This window comes from Jaculus jaculus, chromosome 12 (assembly GCF_020740685.1).
Source record: "Jaculus jaculus isolate mJacJac1 chromosome 12, mJacJac1.mat.Y.cur, whole genome shotgun sequence".
Lineage (NCBI taxonomy): Eukaryota > Metazoa > Chordata > Mammalia > Rodentia > Dipodidae > Jaculus > Jaculus jaculus.
This window is the reverse complement of record NC_059113.1, coordinates 13,165,641-13,181,592: the sequence shown is the minus strand read 5'-3', so window position 1 is coordinate 13,181,592 and position 15,952 is coordinate 13,165,641. Positions and strand designations below refer to the sequence as shown.

Sequence of the window (15,952 nt, the reverse complement as noted above, 5' to 3'; positions counted from 1 at the left end):
CTCAGCCACTGGGAACCAATGCCAGATGCACCCTTGGCCTTGTGTGCATGCGCAACGGTGCATGCTTAACTCACTGCATCTGCATGTGAGACCTGGAGGGGAACAGGATTTCTTAGGCTTCAAATGCAAACACTTAACCGCTAAGCCATGTCTTCATTTAAAGTCATTGCTACTCATAACAAAAAGCACAAAGAATTAGACATTTCTCTCTAGTGTTGTCTGAATGTTGTTAATTACATAGTTGAAGGCTAAACCTCCATTCCTGATACTTTCATGTCAGCACATCATTTGCATGTTGAATTCCATTAAGATACTGCTTTTGCATACTACTCCATAAAATGCAGTCACCTGCAATTCCAGTCCGAATTAAATGACTAAACATGATCAGATACAGGGAGATGAATTAGATTTCAATGTGTTTTGCAAACTAGGTATGTTTTTGTTATATCAACCCTCTGTTCAAACCCATACTCATTTGTACCATTGTTTCTTTGCCCCACCATGGCCTGCTTTCTATTTTCATGGATGTTTTAATTTGTTTTGTTTTGTTTGGCAAGGTTGGATCTTGCTCTCAGCTCAGGTTGATCTGTGATTCCCTACGTACACAAAGGTTGTACTCAAACTCACAGAGACCCTCCTACCTCCCAATCCCATTTGCAGGAATCAACGGTGTCCTGTATGGATTCCTTTGAGAACTTTTATCAACACCTCCAGATTCCATCTCATGGTCTCCAATCCACTCTACTAAAAACTAAAGGGTAATATCTCCTTAGACATCTATCTCCTGATGATAGGAAAAAATAGGGTATAGGCACACACACACATGATAGGGTTGGATTTTGTGGCACACTCCTTTAATCCCAGCAGTTTGGAGGTAGAGCTAGGAGGATGACTGTGAGTTTCAGGCCACCCTGAGACACCACATGGTGCATTCCAAGTCAGCCTGGGCTATAGAGAAACCTTACTTTGAAAAGCCAAAACCAAACAGAAACAAACAAAAAACAACATGAACTCAGTACAGGGAGTGTACCCTTTCATTTCTGGAGTAAGAACAACTAGGCATTAAAAAGTAGGAGTATTTGGGGTGCACAGATGGCTTAGCAGTTAAGGCACTTGCATGCAAAGCCAAGGAATCCACAGGGTGAACTCCTCAGGACTCATGTAAGTCTGATTCACAAGGGGACACATGCATGTGGAATTCGTCGGCAGAGGCTGGAGGCCCTAGATCCCCCAATCTCAATATCTCTATGCACGTGTCTCTCTCTCTTTCTCTCCCACTCTCTCTCCATATACATATATATACATATATATATCAGACTCTTTCAATCTGTTTCAAACAAATAAACCAATCAATGAATAGAAAACGGTACGATACTGTAATTATACCTTTTCATTATTCCTAGTTTTGGATTTATTTGTAACAAAACTTTAGGTTTCGACACTTCTAGAATTACGTTCATAGCTACATAATTCCAATAATTTTAACTTACCTTAGATATTTGTAAGGAAATGCATGATCATTACGTTCCAATCTGATAGTGGACTCTGTATCATGGAGAAAAGCAGAAGGAAATAATATATGAGTCATTTTTATGTGTGTGTAATATGCATTTTTAGATTCCCTCATTCATATTCTTTTTTTTTTTTAATGGAAGCCAGAATTTTTTTAAATATTTTATTTTATTTAAATATTTATTTTATTTATTTGACAGCGACAGACACAGAGGAAAGGACAGATAGAGGGAGAGAGAGAGAGAATGGGCGCACCAAGGCTTCCAGCCTCTGCAGACGAACTCCAGACGCGTGCTCCCCCTTGTCTATCTGGTTAACGTGGGACTTAGGGAACCGAGCCTCGAACCGGGGTCCTTAGGTTTCACAGGCAAGCGCTTAACCGCTAAGCCTTCTCTCCAGCCTCCCTCATTCATATTCATGAGGAAATGTCTAAAGATGATGTTTGTATAATGTGTAACATACATATACAGACAACTTGTTTTTTAAGGAGGGTATCACTCTAGCCCGGGCTAAGCTGCAATTCACTGTTTTCTCAGGGTGGCCTTGAACTCAAAGTCATCCTCCTACCTCTGCATCCCAAGTGCTGGGACTTAAGGTGTGCACCATGGGTCCAGCGGTGTGTAATGTATTTTTAAAGCTCAGATAATTGAATAGATCACATCTTGGCTCTCATTGATCTTAGTCTAACAGAGAATGCTAGGCAGGAAATGGTTATAAATTCAGGAAGATGCATTAACAAACAGATCGTTACATATTTGGGAGGTGTTTAGGAAGCTACAGTAGCTTGTTCACAAAGCGTGCCGTCTTGACTTGACTCCCTAGCTCCATCATTAAGCCTGCTCCCTGTGTCCTGGACTTCACCTGACAAGGGATGACCGTTCACTTCCATCAATTTGTCCATTTCTGCAGTAGATGTCTTAGGTGTTGATGGCCTCACCAATTTTTTCAATGGACTTTTTGTAATTTCACGTTTGTTTACTTTCTCCAAAGGACAGGCACTTTCATTTCTGCAAGGTAGTCATACAGAATAATGTGGTCTATTAATTCTACACCTCAACGTTACAAAACATTATGACAAAATTCCAAAAATTCCCCTTTCACATTACTTAAAATTTTAAGTTTTGTAATTTATAATTTGAGAGAGATGGAGAAAGGGACAGACAGAGAGAGAATGGGCAGACCAGTTTCTTGAGCCACTGTGACCATGCATCAAACGCCTGTGCCCCCTTGTGCGCATGTGTGACATTGCATGTTTGCATCACTGCACCTGGCTCCAGGGGATCTCGAGATCAGAGCAGGATTTCTTATGCTTCACAGGCAAGCACCTTAACCAAATAGCCATATATGTGGTTAATAATTAATCATCATAAAAATGAGCCCAAATTAGACGGAAGCTTTCTTGGCAAAGAATAATTATCTAGCCTAAATTATTGCCATCATCTTACTTATCATTTTTCTCCTTAGTGTGAACGACTTTAGCAACTTGTAGAGCATGTTCTTCATCATCATAGTCAGCAGCATTAGGAGATGCGGGGCCATCGGCAGGAACAGAAAGAGGGGCAGGAACATCAGCTTCCGCAGAAATAGCAGGATCCAGAAGGGCAGCAAGAGGAGCAGGAGATTCAGGACCATCCTGAGCATTGGGACCATGAGAAACTCGGGGACTCTCAGAAGTACTGCAACCATCAGAAGTTATGGGACCAATAGGAGTACTGGGCCCCTCAGAAGTATCAGGAACATCAGAGGGATCAGGATCATCAGAAGTGCCCAGACTGTAAGGAGTGTCTGGACCATCTGGAGTGTCCGGATCATGAGGATTATCTGAACCAACAGGAATATCCGCACCATCAGTAGTGTCTGGTCCATCAGGAATGTCTGGACCATCAGGATTATGTGGACCATCAGAAGTGTCTGTACCATCAGGGCTGTCAGGACCATCAAGATTATCTGAAACAGTGGTCGTATCTGGACCATCACAAGTGTCCAGACCATCATGCGTGTCCAGACCATCAAGAGGATCTGGGACACCAGAAGAGTCAGGAGTGTAAGGAGAGTCCATTTCTGAAGTGGATGTCTCACGTGTTGGTATTCTCACCAATTCTCTCAATTGACGTTTTGTAAGTGCACTTTTATTTCCTTTCTCCAAAGGATAGGCTCTTTCATTTCTGCAAGTTAATCATAGAAAACAATGTTTTGTAATAAATCTACTCATCAAGGTTGCAAAACAATTAGGGAAATTTACACACATTTACCCTGTTTATACATTTTTCAAATTTAACACTTTCTTTATTATTTTTTGGTGGGGGAGGGGTCAGATAAGAAGACCACTAGACAGAGAACAATCTCAGCCACTGGGAACCAATGCCAGATGCACCCTTGGCCTTGTGTGCATGCGCAACGGTGCATGCTTAACTCACTGCATCTGCATGTGAGACCTGGAGGGGAACAGGATTTCTTAGGCTTCAAATGCAAACACTTAACCGCTAAGCCATGTCTTCATTTAAAGTCATTGCTACTCATAACAAAAAGCACAAAGAATTAGACATTTCTCTCTAGTGTTGTCTGAATGTTGTTAATTACATACTTGAAGGCTAAACCTCCATTCCTGATACTTTCATGTCAGCACATCATTTGCATGTTGAATTCCATTAAGATACTGCTTTTGCATACTACTCCATAAAATGCAGTCACCTGCAATTCCAGTCCGAATTAAATGACTAAACATGATCAGATACAGGGAGATGAATTAGATTTCAATGTGTTTTGCAAACTAGGTATGTTTTTGTTATATCAACCCTCTGTTCAACCCCATACTCATTTGTACCATTGTTTCTTTCCTCACCATGGCCTGCTTTCTATTTTCATGGATTTTTTATTTTGTTTTCTTTTCTTTGGCAAGGTTGGATCTTGCTCTCAGCTCTGGTTGACCTGTGATTCACTACGTACACTCTGGTTGTACTCAAACTCACAGAGATCCTCCCACGTCCCACTCCCATTTGCAGAAATCAAAGGCGTCCTGCACAACACCTAGGTAGCCAAATGGATTCTTTTGAGAACTTTTATCAACACCTCCAGATTCCATCTCATGGTCTTCAATCCACTCTGCTAAAAATTAAAGGGTAATATCTCCTTAGACATCTATCTACTGATGATAGGAAAAAAATAGGGTATAGGCACACACACACATAATAGGGTTGGATTTTGTGGCACACTCCTTTAATCCCAGCAGTTTGGAGGTAGAGCTAGGAGGATGACTGTGAGTTTCAGGCCACCCTGAGACACCACATGGTGCATTCCAAGTCAGCCTTGGCTATAGAAAAACCTTACTTTGAAAAGCCAAAACCAAACAGACAAAAACAAAAAACAACATGAACTCAGTACAGGGAGTGTACCCTTTCATTTCTGCAGTAAGAACAACTAGGCATTTAAAAGTAGGAGAATTTGGGGTGCACAGATGGGTTAGCAGTTAAGGCACTTGCATGCAAAGCCAAGGAATCCACAGGATCAATTCCTCAGGACCCATGTAAGTCTGATTCACAAGGGGACGCATGCATGTGGAATTCGTCGGCAGAGGCTGGAGGCTCTAGATCCCCCAATCTCAATCTCTCTGGGCCCGTGTCTCTCTCTCTCTCTTTCTCTCCCTCTCTCTCTCCATATACATATATATACATATATATATCTGACTCTTTCAATCTGTTTCAAACAAACAAACCAATCAATGAATAGAAAATGGTAGGATACTGTAATTATACCTTTTAATTATTCCTAGTTGTGGATTTATTTGTAACAAAATTTTAGGTTTCGATACTTCTAGATTACGTTCGTAGCTACATCATTCTCATTAATTTTAACTTACCTGAGGCATTTGTATGAAAATGCTTGATCATTACGTTCCAATCTGACAGTTGACTCTGTATCATGGAGAAAAGGAGAAGTAAATAATATATGAGTCATTTTTATGTGTGTGTAATATGCCTTTTTAGCTTCCCTCATTCATATTCTGAGGAAATGTCTACTGATGATATTTGTATAATGTGTAACATACATATACAGATAATTTATTTTTAAGTAGGGTCTCACTCTAGCCCGGGCTAACCTGCAATTCACTGTTTTCTCAGGGTGGCCTTGAACTCAAAGTGATCCTCCTACCTCTGCAACCCAAGTGCGGGGCCTAAAGGTGTGCAGCATGGTGCCCAGCTGTGTGTAATGTATTTTTATAGCTCAGATTATTGAATAGATCACATCTTGGCTCTCATTGATCTTAGTCTAACAGAGAATGTTAGGCAGAAAATGGTTATAAATTCAGGTAGATGCAGTAAGAAACAGATCGTTACAGATTTGGGAGGTGTTTCAGAAGCTAAAGTAGCTTGTTCACAAAGCGTGCCGTCTTGGCTTGATTCCCTAGCTCCATCATTAAGCCTGCTCCCTGTGTGCTGGACTTCACCTGACAAGCGATGAACGTTCACTTCCATCAATGTGTCCATTTCTGCAGTAGATGTCTTAGGTGTTGATGTTCTCACCAATTCGTTCAATGGACTTTTTGTAATTTCACGTTTGTTTACTTTCTCCAAAGGACAGGCACTTTCATTTCTGCAAGGTAGTCATACAGAATAATGGTGTCTCTTAATTCTACACCTCAACATTACAAAACATTATGACAAAATTCGAAAAATTCTCCTTTCACATTTCTTAAAATTTTAAGTTTTGTAATTTATAATTTGAGAGAGATGGAGAAAGGGACAGACAGAGAGAGAATGGGCAGACCAGTTTCTTGAGCCACTGTGACCATGCATCAAACGCCTGTGCCCCCTTGTGTGCATGTGTGACATTGCATGTTGGCATCACTGCACCTGGCTCCATGGGATCTCGAGATCAGAGCAGGATTTGTTATGCTTCACAGGCAAGCACATTAACCGAAAAGCCATCTACGTGGTTAATAATTAATCATCATAAAAATGAGCCCAGGGGAATTCCGGTTAAGATGGCGGCGTAGGTACCACGCCAAAGCAGCCTAGGGGGGAAAACGACCAAAAAAACTCAGCAAAATACACACTTTTACTAAAAAGTGAGGTGTATAGGAAATTGAGGCGGCAGTGGAGAAGTAGAAGAGTTATTGATCATCCAGAGCCTGCACAGGCGGAAAAGCGGCCCCGGCAGCTCGGCCGCGGCGCAGAAGAAAGCCGCCAGACTCTCGGCTCGAGCCGCAGGAAAAGCCAGGTGCGGGATTTTCCCCTCACACCGCGCTCTCCGCAACTCGGAAACGTGAGGGGAGAGCGGCAGCGAGCAGCGGAGGAGAAGACCGCGAGGTAGAAGAACACGTGGAGCAGTGAGAGATCCAGAGCAGCCGCGGCTCCCTCCCCTCCCTCAACGCATGAAGCCAGCTCCAGCGAACACAGCAGCGGCCCGGGACCCGGCCACGCCAACTTGGGCTGACAGCGGGACCCAAGCAGGAGCAGAGTTCGGCAGCAACTTCAGCGGCTCCAGCACCGGTACCAGCGGCCCCAGCAGCAGCGGACACAGGAGCGGCAGCGGCGGCAGATCCCACAGCAGCGGCTTCGGGGGGGAGCAGCGGCGGTGGACACGGCAGCGGCAGCTTCAGCAGCGGTGGTGGCCCCGGTGGTGGCCCCGGTGGTGGCAGCTACGGCAGCAGCAGCGACTCGGTTTGCACCGTAGGAAAAGCAAGTGCCCAGCTCCAGAAATCAGAACAGCAGCCCGGTGACCCTGGCAGCAACTTGACTGAGACCAAAATCACCCAAGGTAACTGGGATTGCACCAGGGAAGGGTCTCACTTGGTCACAAGCTGACTTGGATCCCTCAACAGACCAGAAATCTAAACCTCTTTGTTGATAGAGGATCTGGACATTATACTAACTACTCTTGCATACATACTCGGGGCTGTTTTTGATTGAATGTGTACAGTGTTTAGTTAAACTTTAGAATCTACCTGTATTTTATTCCACTCAGCCTGCTTGAATACTCCTAAAGCAGGGAAACTCAACCCCTAAGAACATCTTTGTAGATACTCTGAAAGTCTTAAGAGCCACACCTAATACCTTAAGGTCCTACCCTGAAAATATATTACATCAAATCAATTGATACAGCTAAGAATACACAGCTAGCTAGAAAATCCAAGCATTAACTTAATCCAAGATGCAAAAATATATACATTATAACACAAGAAACACTAAAAAGCAAGACGATATAAATCCACCTAAAAGTATTAATGCATCAGAAATGTCCTCCAGTGAGAAAGAGTTAGAGGAAATGCCTGAGAAAGAGTTCAAAAGAATAATTATAAATATGTTCAAAGAGGTCAAAGAACACATGAAAACAATCAAAGAAGAAATCAAAGAGGAAATCAAAGGAATCAAAGAAGAGGCAGGACACCAATTTAATGAGATAAAGAAGGCAATACAATACATAAATAGGGAAATAGAAATAATAAAAAAAAAAACCAGTCAGAATTACTAGCAATGAAGAACACAGTTAATGAAATAAAAAACTCTGTAGAAAATCTCACCAGTAGGATGGATGAGGGAGAGGACAGAATATCTAAGCTAGAAGACCAGGTGGCAGACCTAATGCAGTCCAACAAAGAGAAAGACAAACTTATAGAAAAGTATGAGTGGGAATTTCAAGATATTCAGGACACTATGAAAAGATCCAATATAAGAATTCAGGGCATAGTAGAAGGAGAAGAACTCCACTCCAGAGGCATAGTAGGCATCTTCAACAAAATCATAGAGGAAAATTTCCCCCAAATTGGGAAAGAGGTGCCAATACAGATACAGGAAGCCTTTAGAACCCCAGCCAGACAAAACCCAGAGAGAGCCTCTCCTCGCCATATTATAATCATACTTCCAAACACACAAACCAAAGAAAAAATATTGAAAGCAGTTAGAGAGAAAAATCAAGTTACCTACAAAAGCAAGCCCATCAGGATTACAGCAGATTATTCAACACAAACTTTTAAAGCCAGAAGGGCTTGGAGTGATATATTCCAAGTTCTGAAAGATAACAACTGCCAACCACAAGGTTACTTTATCCTGCAAAGTTATCCATTCAAATAGATGGAGAAATAAAGACATTCCATGACAAAAGCAGGTTAAAGGAGTATTTGAAGACAAAACCAGCTCTACAGAAAATACTTGATAGAATCCTCCATGCTGAACAAAAGGAAAAGCACACATATAAGGAACCTAGAAAAAACAAGCTATACTCAAATACCAGTTAACAGAAGAGAGCACAGGTAGAACCAGTAACACACACACACACACACAAAAATGGCAAACATAAATACACACCTTTCAATAATATCTCTTAATATCAACGGTCTCAATGCCCCAACGAAAAGACATAGATTTGCAGACTGGGTTAAAAAGCAGGATCCTACAATTTGTCGTCTCCAAGAAACTCACCTTTCTACAAAGGATAGACATTATCTTAGGGTGAAAGGTTGGAAGACGGTGTTTCAAGCAAATGGGCCTAGAAAACAAGCAGGGGTTGCTATCCTAATATCAGACAGGGTAGACTTTAGTCCGACGTTAGTCAAGAAAGATAAGGAAGGTCACTTTATATTGATTAAGGGCACACTCCAACAGGAGGACATTACAATCCTAAACATATATGCACCTAACATGGGGGCTCCCAAATTCGTCAAACAAACACTATTAGAACTAAGGTCACAGATAACACCAAACACAGTGGTGGTGGGTGACTTTAACACCCCACTCTCATCAATTGACAGGTCATCCAGGGAAAGAATAAACAGAGAGGCATCTGGACTAAATGAGGTCATAGAAGGAATGGACCTAACAGATATATACAGGACATTTCATCCAAAGGCTGCAGAATATACATTCTTTTCAGCAGCACATGGAACATTCTCTAAAATAGACCATCTATTAGGACACAAAGCAAATCTTAACAAATTCAGGAAAATTGAAATAATTCCTTGCATTCTATCTGACCACAATGGAATTAAACTACAAATCAGTAGCAAGAAAGGCTATAGAGCATACACAAAATCATGGAAACTAAACAATACACTACTAAATGATGAGTGGGTCAATGAAGAAATCAAAAAGGAAATCAAAAAATTTATAGAGTCAAATGATAATGAGAACACAACATACCAAAATCTCTGGGACACAATGAAGGCAGTTCTAAGAGGTAAATTTATAGTCTTAAGTGCCTATATTAAGAAATTAGAAAGGTCGCAAGTAAACGACCTAATGCTTCACCTTAAAGCCTTGGAAAAAGAAGAACAAGGCAAACCAAAAATTAGTAGACGGGAAGAAATAATAAAGATTAGGGCAGAAATTAATGAGATAGAAACAAAAAGAACAATCCAAAGAATTAATGAAACAAAGAGTTGGTTCTTTGAAAGGATAAACAAGATTGATAAACCCTTAGCAAATCTGACCAAAAGAAAGAGAGAAGAGACACAAATTAGTAAAATCAGAGATGAACAAGGTAACATCACAACAGATTCCAGAGAAATTCAAAAAATCATAGGGACATACTATAAAAGCATATACTCCACAAAGTATGAAAATCTGAAAGAAATGGATGATTTCCTTGATCTATATGACCTACCTAAATTAAATCAAAATGAGATTAATCACTTAAATAGACCTATAACAAACATGGAGATCCGAACATTTATCAATAATCTCCCAACTAAAAAAAGCCCAGGCCCGGATGGATTCACTGCTGAATTTTACCAGACTTTTAAGGAAGAGCTAACACCATTGCTTCTTAAGCTTTTCCAGGAAATAGAAAAAGAAGGAATTCTACCAAACTCCTTCTATGAGGCCAGCATCACCCTGATACCAAAACCAGGCAAAGATAGAACAAAAAAAGAAAATTACAGACCAATCTCCCTCATGAACATACATGCAAAAATTCTCAACAAAATATTGGCAAACAGAATACAAGAGTATATCAAAAAGATCATTCACCCTGACCAAGTAGGCTTTATCCCAGAGATGCAGGGATGGTTCAACATACGCAAATCTATAAATGTAATACATTACATAAACGGGTTGAAGGACAAAAATCACATGATCATCTCATTAGACGCAGAGAAAGCATTTGACAAAATCCAACATCCCTTCATGATAAAAGTCCTACAGAGACTGGGAATAGAAGGAACATATCTCAATATAATAAAGGCTATTTATGACAAGCCTACAGCCAACATATTACTAAATGGGGAAAAACTGGAAGCTTTTCCACTAAAATCAGGAACAAGACAAGGGTGTCCACTGTCCCCACTTCTATTTAATATACTTTTGGAAGTCTTGGCTATAGCAATAAGGCAAGAGACACACATAAAAGGGATACAAATTGGAAAGGAAGAAATCAAGTTATCATTATTTGCAGATGACATGATTCTATACATAAAGGACCCTAAAGAGTCTACTAGCAAGCTGTTAGAGCTGATCAAAACCTACAGCAATGTAGCAGGATACAAAATAAATACACAGAAATCAGTAGCCTTCATATATGCTAACAACAAACACACAGAGGATGAAATCAGAGAATCACTCCCATTCACAATTGCATCAAAAAAAATAAAATACCTTGGAATAAACCTAACCAAGGAAGTAAAGAATCTATACAATGAGAACTTTAAAACACTCAAGCGAGAAATTGCAGAAGACACTAGAAAGTGGAGAAACAACCCTTGTTCCTGGATTGGAAGAATCAATATCGTGAAAATGGCAATCTTACCTAAAGCAATCTACACATTTAATGCAATCCCCATCAAAATTCCAAAGGCTTTCTTCATGGAAATAGAAAAAACAATCCAAAACTTCATTTGGAATCACAAAAAACCTCGAATATCTAAAATAATACTGAGCAACAAAAAAGAGGCTGGTGGTATCACCATACCTGATTTTAACCTATACTACAGAGCCATAGTAACAAAAACAGCATGGTACTGGCACAAAAACAGACATGTAGATCAGTGGAACAGAATAGAGGACCCAGATGTAAGCCCAAGTAGCTATAGCCACCTGATATTCGATAAAAATGCCAAAAATACTCATTGGAGAAGAGACAGCCTCTTCAGCAAATGGTGTTTTGAAAACTGGATAAATATCTGCAGAAGGATGAAAATCGATTCTTCTCTCTCGCCATGCACAAGAATTAAGTCCAAATGGATTAAAGACCTTAACATCAGACCGGAAACTTTGAAACTGCTAGAGGAAAAAGTAGGGGAAACCCTTCAACATATTGGTCTTGGCAAAGACTTTCTGAATACAACCCCAATTGCTCAGGCAATAAAACCACAGATTAACCACTGGGACCTAATGAAATTACAAAGATTTTGCACCGCAAAGGACACAGTGAAAAAAGCAAAGAGGCAACCTACAGAATGGGAAAAAATCTTCGCCAGCTATATATCTGATAGAGGATTAATATCTAGGATATACAAAGAACTCAAAAAGTTAAATAATAAGGAATCAAACAAGCCAATCAAAAAATGGGCTATGGAGCTAAATAGAGAGTTCTCAAAGGAAGAAATACGAATGGCATATAAGCATCTTAAAAAATGTTCTACGTCACTAGTCATCAGGGAAATGCAGATTAAAACTACATTGAGATTCCATCTCACTCCTGTCAGACTGGCCACCATCATGAAAACAAATGATCATAAATGTTGGCGGGGATGTGGAAAAAAAGGAACCCTTCTGCACTGCTGGTGGGAATGCAATCTGGTCCAGCCATTGTGGAAAACAGTGTGGAGGTTCCTAAAGCAGCTAGAGATTGATCTACCATATGACCCAGCTATAGCGCTCCTAGGCATATATCCAAAGGACTCATCTCATTTCCTTAGAAGTACATGCTCAACCATGTTTATTGCTGCTCAATTTATAATAGCTGGGAAATGGAACCAGCCTAGATGTCCCTCAACAGATGAGTGGATAATGAAGATGTGGTACATTTATACAGTGGAGTTCTACTCAGCGGTAAAGAAAAATGAAGTTATGAAATTTGCAGAAAAATGGATGGACCTGGAAAGTATTATACTAAGTCAGGTAACCCAGGCCCAGAAAGCCAAGCGCCACATGTTCTCTCTCATATGTGGATCCTAGCTACAGATGACTGGGCTTCTGCGTGAAAATGAAAATACTTAGTAGCAGAGGCCAGTAAGTTGAAAAGGAGACATAAAGGGTGGAGAAAGGAAGGGAGGAGGCTACTTAATAGGTTGATATTGTATATATGTAATTACAATGATTGTAATGGGGAGGTAATATGATGGAGAATGGAATTTCAAACGGGAAAGTGTGGGGGTGGGGAGGGAGGGAATTACCATGGGATATATTTTATAATCATGGAAAATGTTAATAAAAATTAAAAAAAAATGAGCCCAAATTAGACGGAAACTTTCTTGGCAAAGAATAATTATCTAGCCTAAATTATTGCGATCATCTTACTTATCATTTTTCTCCTTAGCGGGAACGACTTTAGCAACTTGTAGAGCATGTTCTTCATCATCATAGTCAGCAGCATTAGGAGATGGGGGACCATCAGCAGGAACAGAAAGAGGGGCAGGAACCTCAGCTTCCTCAGAAATAGCACGATCCAGAAGGGCAGCAAGAGGAGCAGGAGATTCAGGACCATCCTGAGCATTGGGACCATGAGAAACACGGGGACTCTCAGAAGTACTGCAACCATCAGAAGTTATGGGACCAACAGGAGTACTGGGCCCCTCAGAAGTATCAGGAACATCAGAGGGATCAGGATCATCGGAAGTGCCCAGACTGTAAGGAGTGTCTGGACCATCGGGAGTGTCCGGATCATGAGGATTATCTGAACCAACAGGAATATCCGCACCATCAGGAGTGTCTGGACCATCAGGAATGTCTGGACCATCAGGATTATGTGGACCATCAGAAGTGTCTGTACCATCAGGGCTGTCCGGACTATCAGCATTATCTGAAACAGTGGTCGTATCTGGACCATCACAAGTGTCCAGACCATCATGGGTGTCCAGACCCTCAAGAGGATCTGGACCACCAGAAGAGTCAGGACCGTAAGGAGAGTCCATTTCTGAAGTGGATGTCTCACGTGTTGGTATTCTCACCAATTCTCTCAATTGACTTTTTGTAATTGCACTTTTATTTTCTTTCTCCAAAGGATAGGCTCTTTCATTTCTGCAAGTAAATCATAGAAAACAATGTTTTGTAATAAGTCTACTCATCAAGGTTGCAAAACAATTAGGGAAAATTACACACATTTACCCTGTTTATACATTTTTCAAATTTAACACTTTCATTATTATTTATTGGTGGGGGAGGGGTCAGATAAGAAGACCACTAGACAGAGAACAGACAATCTCAGCCGCTGGGAACCAATACCAGATGCACCCTTGGTCTTGTGGGCATGCGCAACAGTGCATGCTTAACTCACTGCATCTGCATGTGAGACCCGGAGGGGAACAGGTTTTCTTAGGCTTCAAAGGCAAACACTTGACCGCTAAGCCATGTCTTCATTTAAAGTTATTGCTACTCATAACAAAAAGCACAAAGAATTACACATTTGTCTCTAGTGTTGTCTGAATGTTGTTAATTACATAATTGAAGGCTAAACCTCCATTCCTGATACTTTCATGTCAGCACATCATTTGCATGCTGAATTCCATTAAGATACTGCTTTTGCATACTACTCCAGAAAACGCAGTCACCTGCAATTCCAGTCCGAATTAACTGACTAAACATGATCAGATACAGGGAGATGAATTAGATTTCAATGTGTTTTGCAAACTAGGTATGTTTTTGTTATATCAACCCTCTGTTCAACCCCATACTCATTTGTACCATTGTTTCTTTCCTCACCATGGCCTGCTTTCTATTTTCATGGATTTTTTATTTTGTTTTCTTTTGTTTGGCAAGGTTGGATCTCGCTCTCAGCTCTGGTTGACCTGTGATTCACTACGTACACTCTGGTTGTTCTCAAACTCACAGAGATCCTCCTAGGGCCCACTCCCATTTGCAGGAATCAAAGGCGTCCTGCACAACACCTAGGTAGCCAAATGGATTCTTTTGAGAACTTTTATCAACACCTCCAGATTCCATCTCATGGTCTTCAATCCACTCTGCTAAAAATTAAAGGGTAATATCTCCTTAGACATCTATCTACTGATGATAGGAAAAAAATAGGGTATAGGCACACACACACATGATAGGGTTGGATTTTGTGGCACACTCCGTTAATCCCATCAGTTTGGTGGTAGAGCTAGGAGGATGACTGTGAGTTTCAGGCCACCCTGAGACACCACATGGTGCATTCCAAGTCAACCTGGGCTATAGAGAGACCTTACTTTGAAAAGCCACAACCAAACAGAAACAAACAAAAAATAACATGAACTCCGTACAGGGAGTGTACCCTTTCATTTCTGCAGTAAGAACAACTAGGCATTTAAAAGTAGTAGAATTTGGAGTGCACAGATGGCTTAGCAGTTAAGGCCCTTGCATGCAGAGCCAATGAATCCACTGGTTCAATTCCTCAGGACCCATGTAAGTCTGATTCACAAGGGGATGCATGCATGTGGAATTCGTTGGCAGAGGCTGGAGGCCCTAGATCCCCCAATCTCAATCTCTCTGTGCCCTTGTCTCTCTCTCTCTCTTTCTCTCCCTCTCTCCCATATACATATATATACATATATATATATGACTCTTTCAATCTGTTTCAAATAAATAAACAAATCAATAAATAGTAAATGGTAGGATACTGTAATTATACCTTTTAATTATTCCTAGTCGTGGATTTATTTGTAACAAAATTTTAGGTTTCGCCACTTCTAGAATTACGTTCGTAGCTACATCATTCTCATTAATTTTAACTTACCTTAGGCATTTATATGAAAATGCTTGATCATTACGTTCCAATCTGACAGCAGACTCTGTATCATGGAGAAAAGGAGAAGTAAATAATATATGAGTCATTTTTATGTGTGTGTAATATGCATTTTTAGCTTCCCTCATTCATATTCTACGGAAATGTATACTGATGATGTTTGTATAATATGTAACATACATATACAGATAACTTGTTTTTTAAGTAGGGTCTCACTCTATCCCGGGCTAACCTGCAATTCACTGTTTTCTCAGGGTGGCCTTGAACTCAAAGTGATCCTCCTACCTCTGCATCCCAAGTGTGGGGACTAAAGGTGTGCAGCATGGTGCCTAGCTGTGTGTAATGCATTTTTAAAGCTCAGATAATTGAATAGATCACATCTTGGCTCTCATTGATCTTAGTCTAACAGAGAATGTTAGGCAGAAAATGGTTATAAATTCAGGTAGATGCAGTAAGAAACAGATCGTTACAGATTTGGGAGGTGTTTCAGAAGCTAAAGTACCTTGTTCACAAAGCGTGCCGTCTTGGCTTGATTCCCTAGCTCCATCATTAAGCCTGCTCCCTGTGT

General features: G+C 40.6%; 2 protein-coding genes across 2 annotated transcripts; both read right to left on the bottom strand.

Annotated features, from left to right (window-relative positions):
- Nucleotides 1-271: 271 nt before the first annotated feature.
- On the bottom strand, nt 272-3,610 carry LOC123453705 (dentin sialophosphoprotein-like). The gene is made up of 4 exons (XM_045131330.1): nt 2,958-3,610; nt 2,374-2,519; nt 1,491-1,545; nt 272-374 (listed from the first exon to the last, which is right to left on the bottom strand). The coding sequence occupies exons 1-4, from the start codon at nt 3,569-3,571 to the stop codon at nt 272-274; spliced, it is 918 nt and encodes a 305-aa protein (XP_044987265.1). The 5' UTR covers nt 3,572-3,610.
- Nucleotides 3,611-4,126: 516 nt separating this feature from the next.
- Nucleotides 4,127-13,576, bottom strand: LOC123453704 (sporozoite surface protein 2-like). The gene is made up of 4 exons (XM_045131329.1): nt 12,963-13,576; nt 5,847-6,102; nt 5,369-5,423; nt 4,127-4,203 (listed from the first exon to the last, which is right to left on the bottom strand). Exons 1-4 carry the CDS (start codon nt 13,574-13,576, stop codon nt 4,127-4,129), a joined length of 1,002 nt encoding a protein of 333 aa, XP_044987264.1.
- Nucleotides 13,577-15,952: the final 2,376 nt, after the last annotated feature.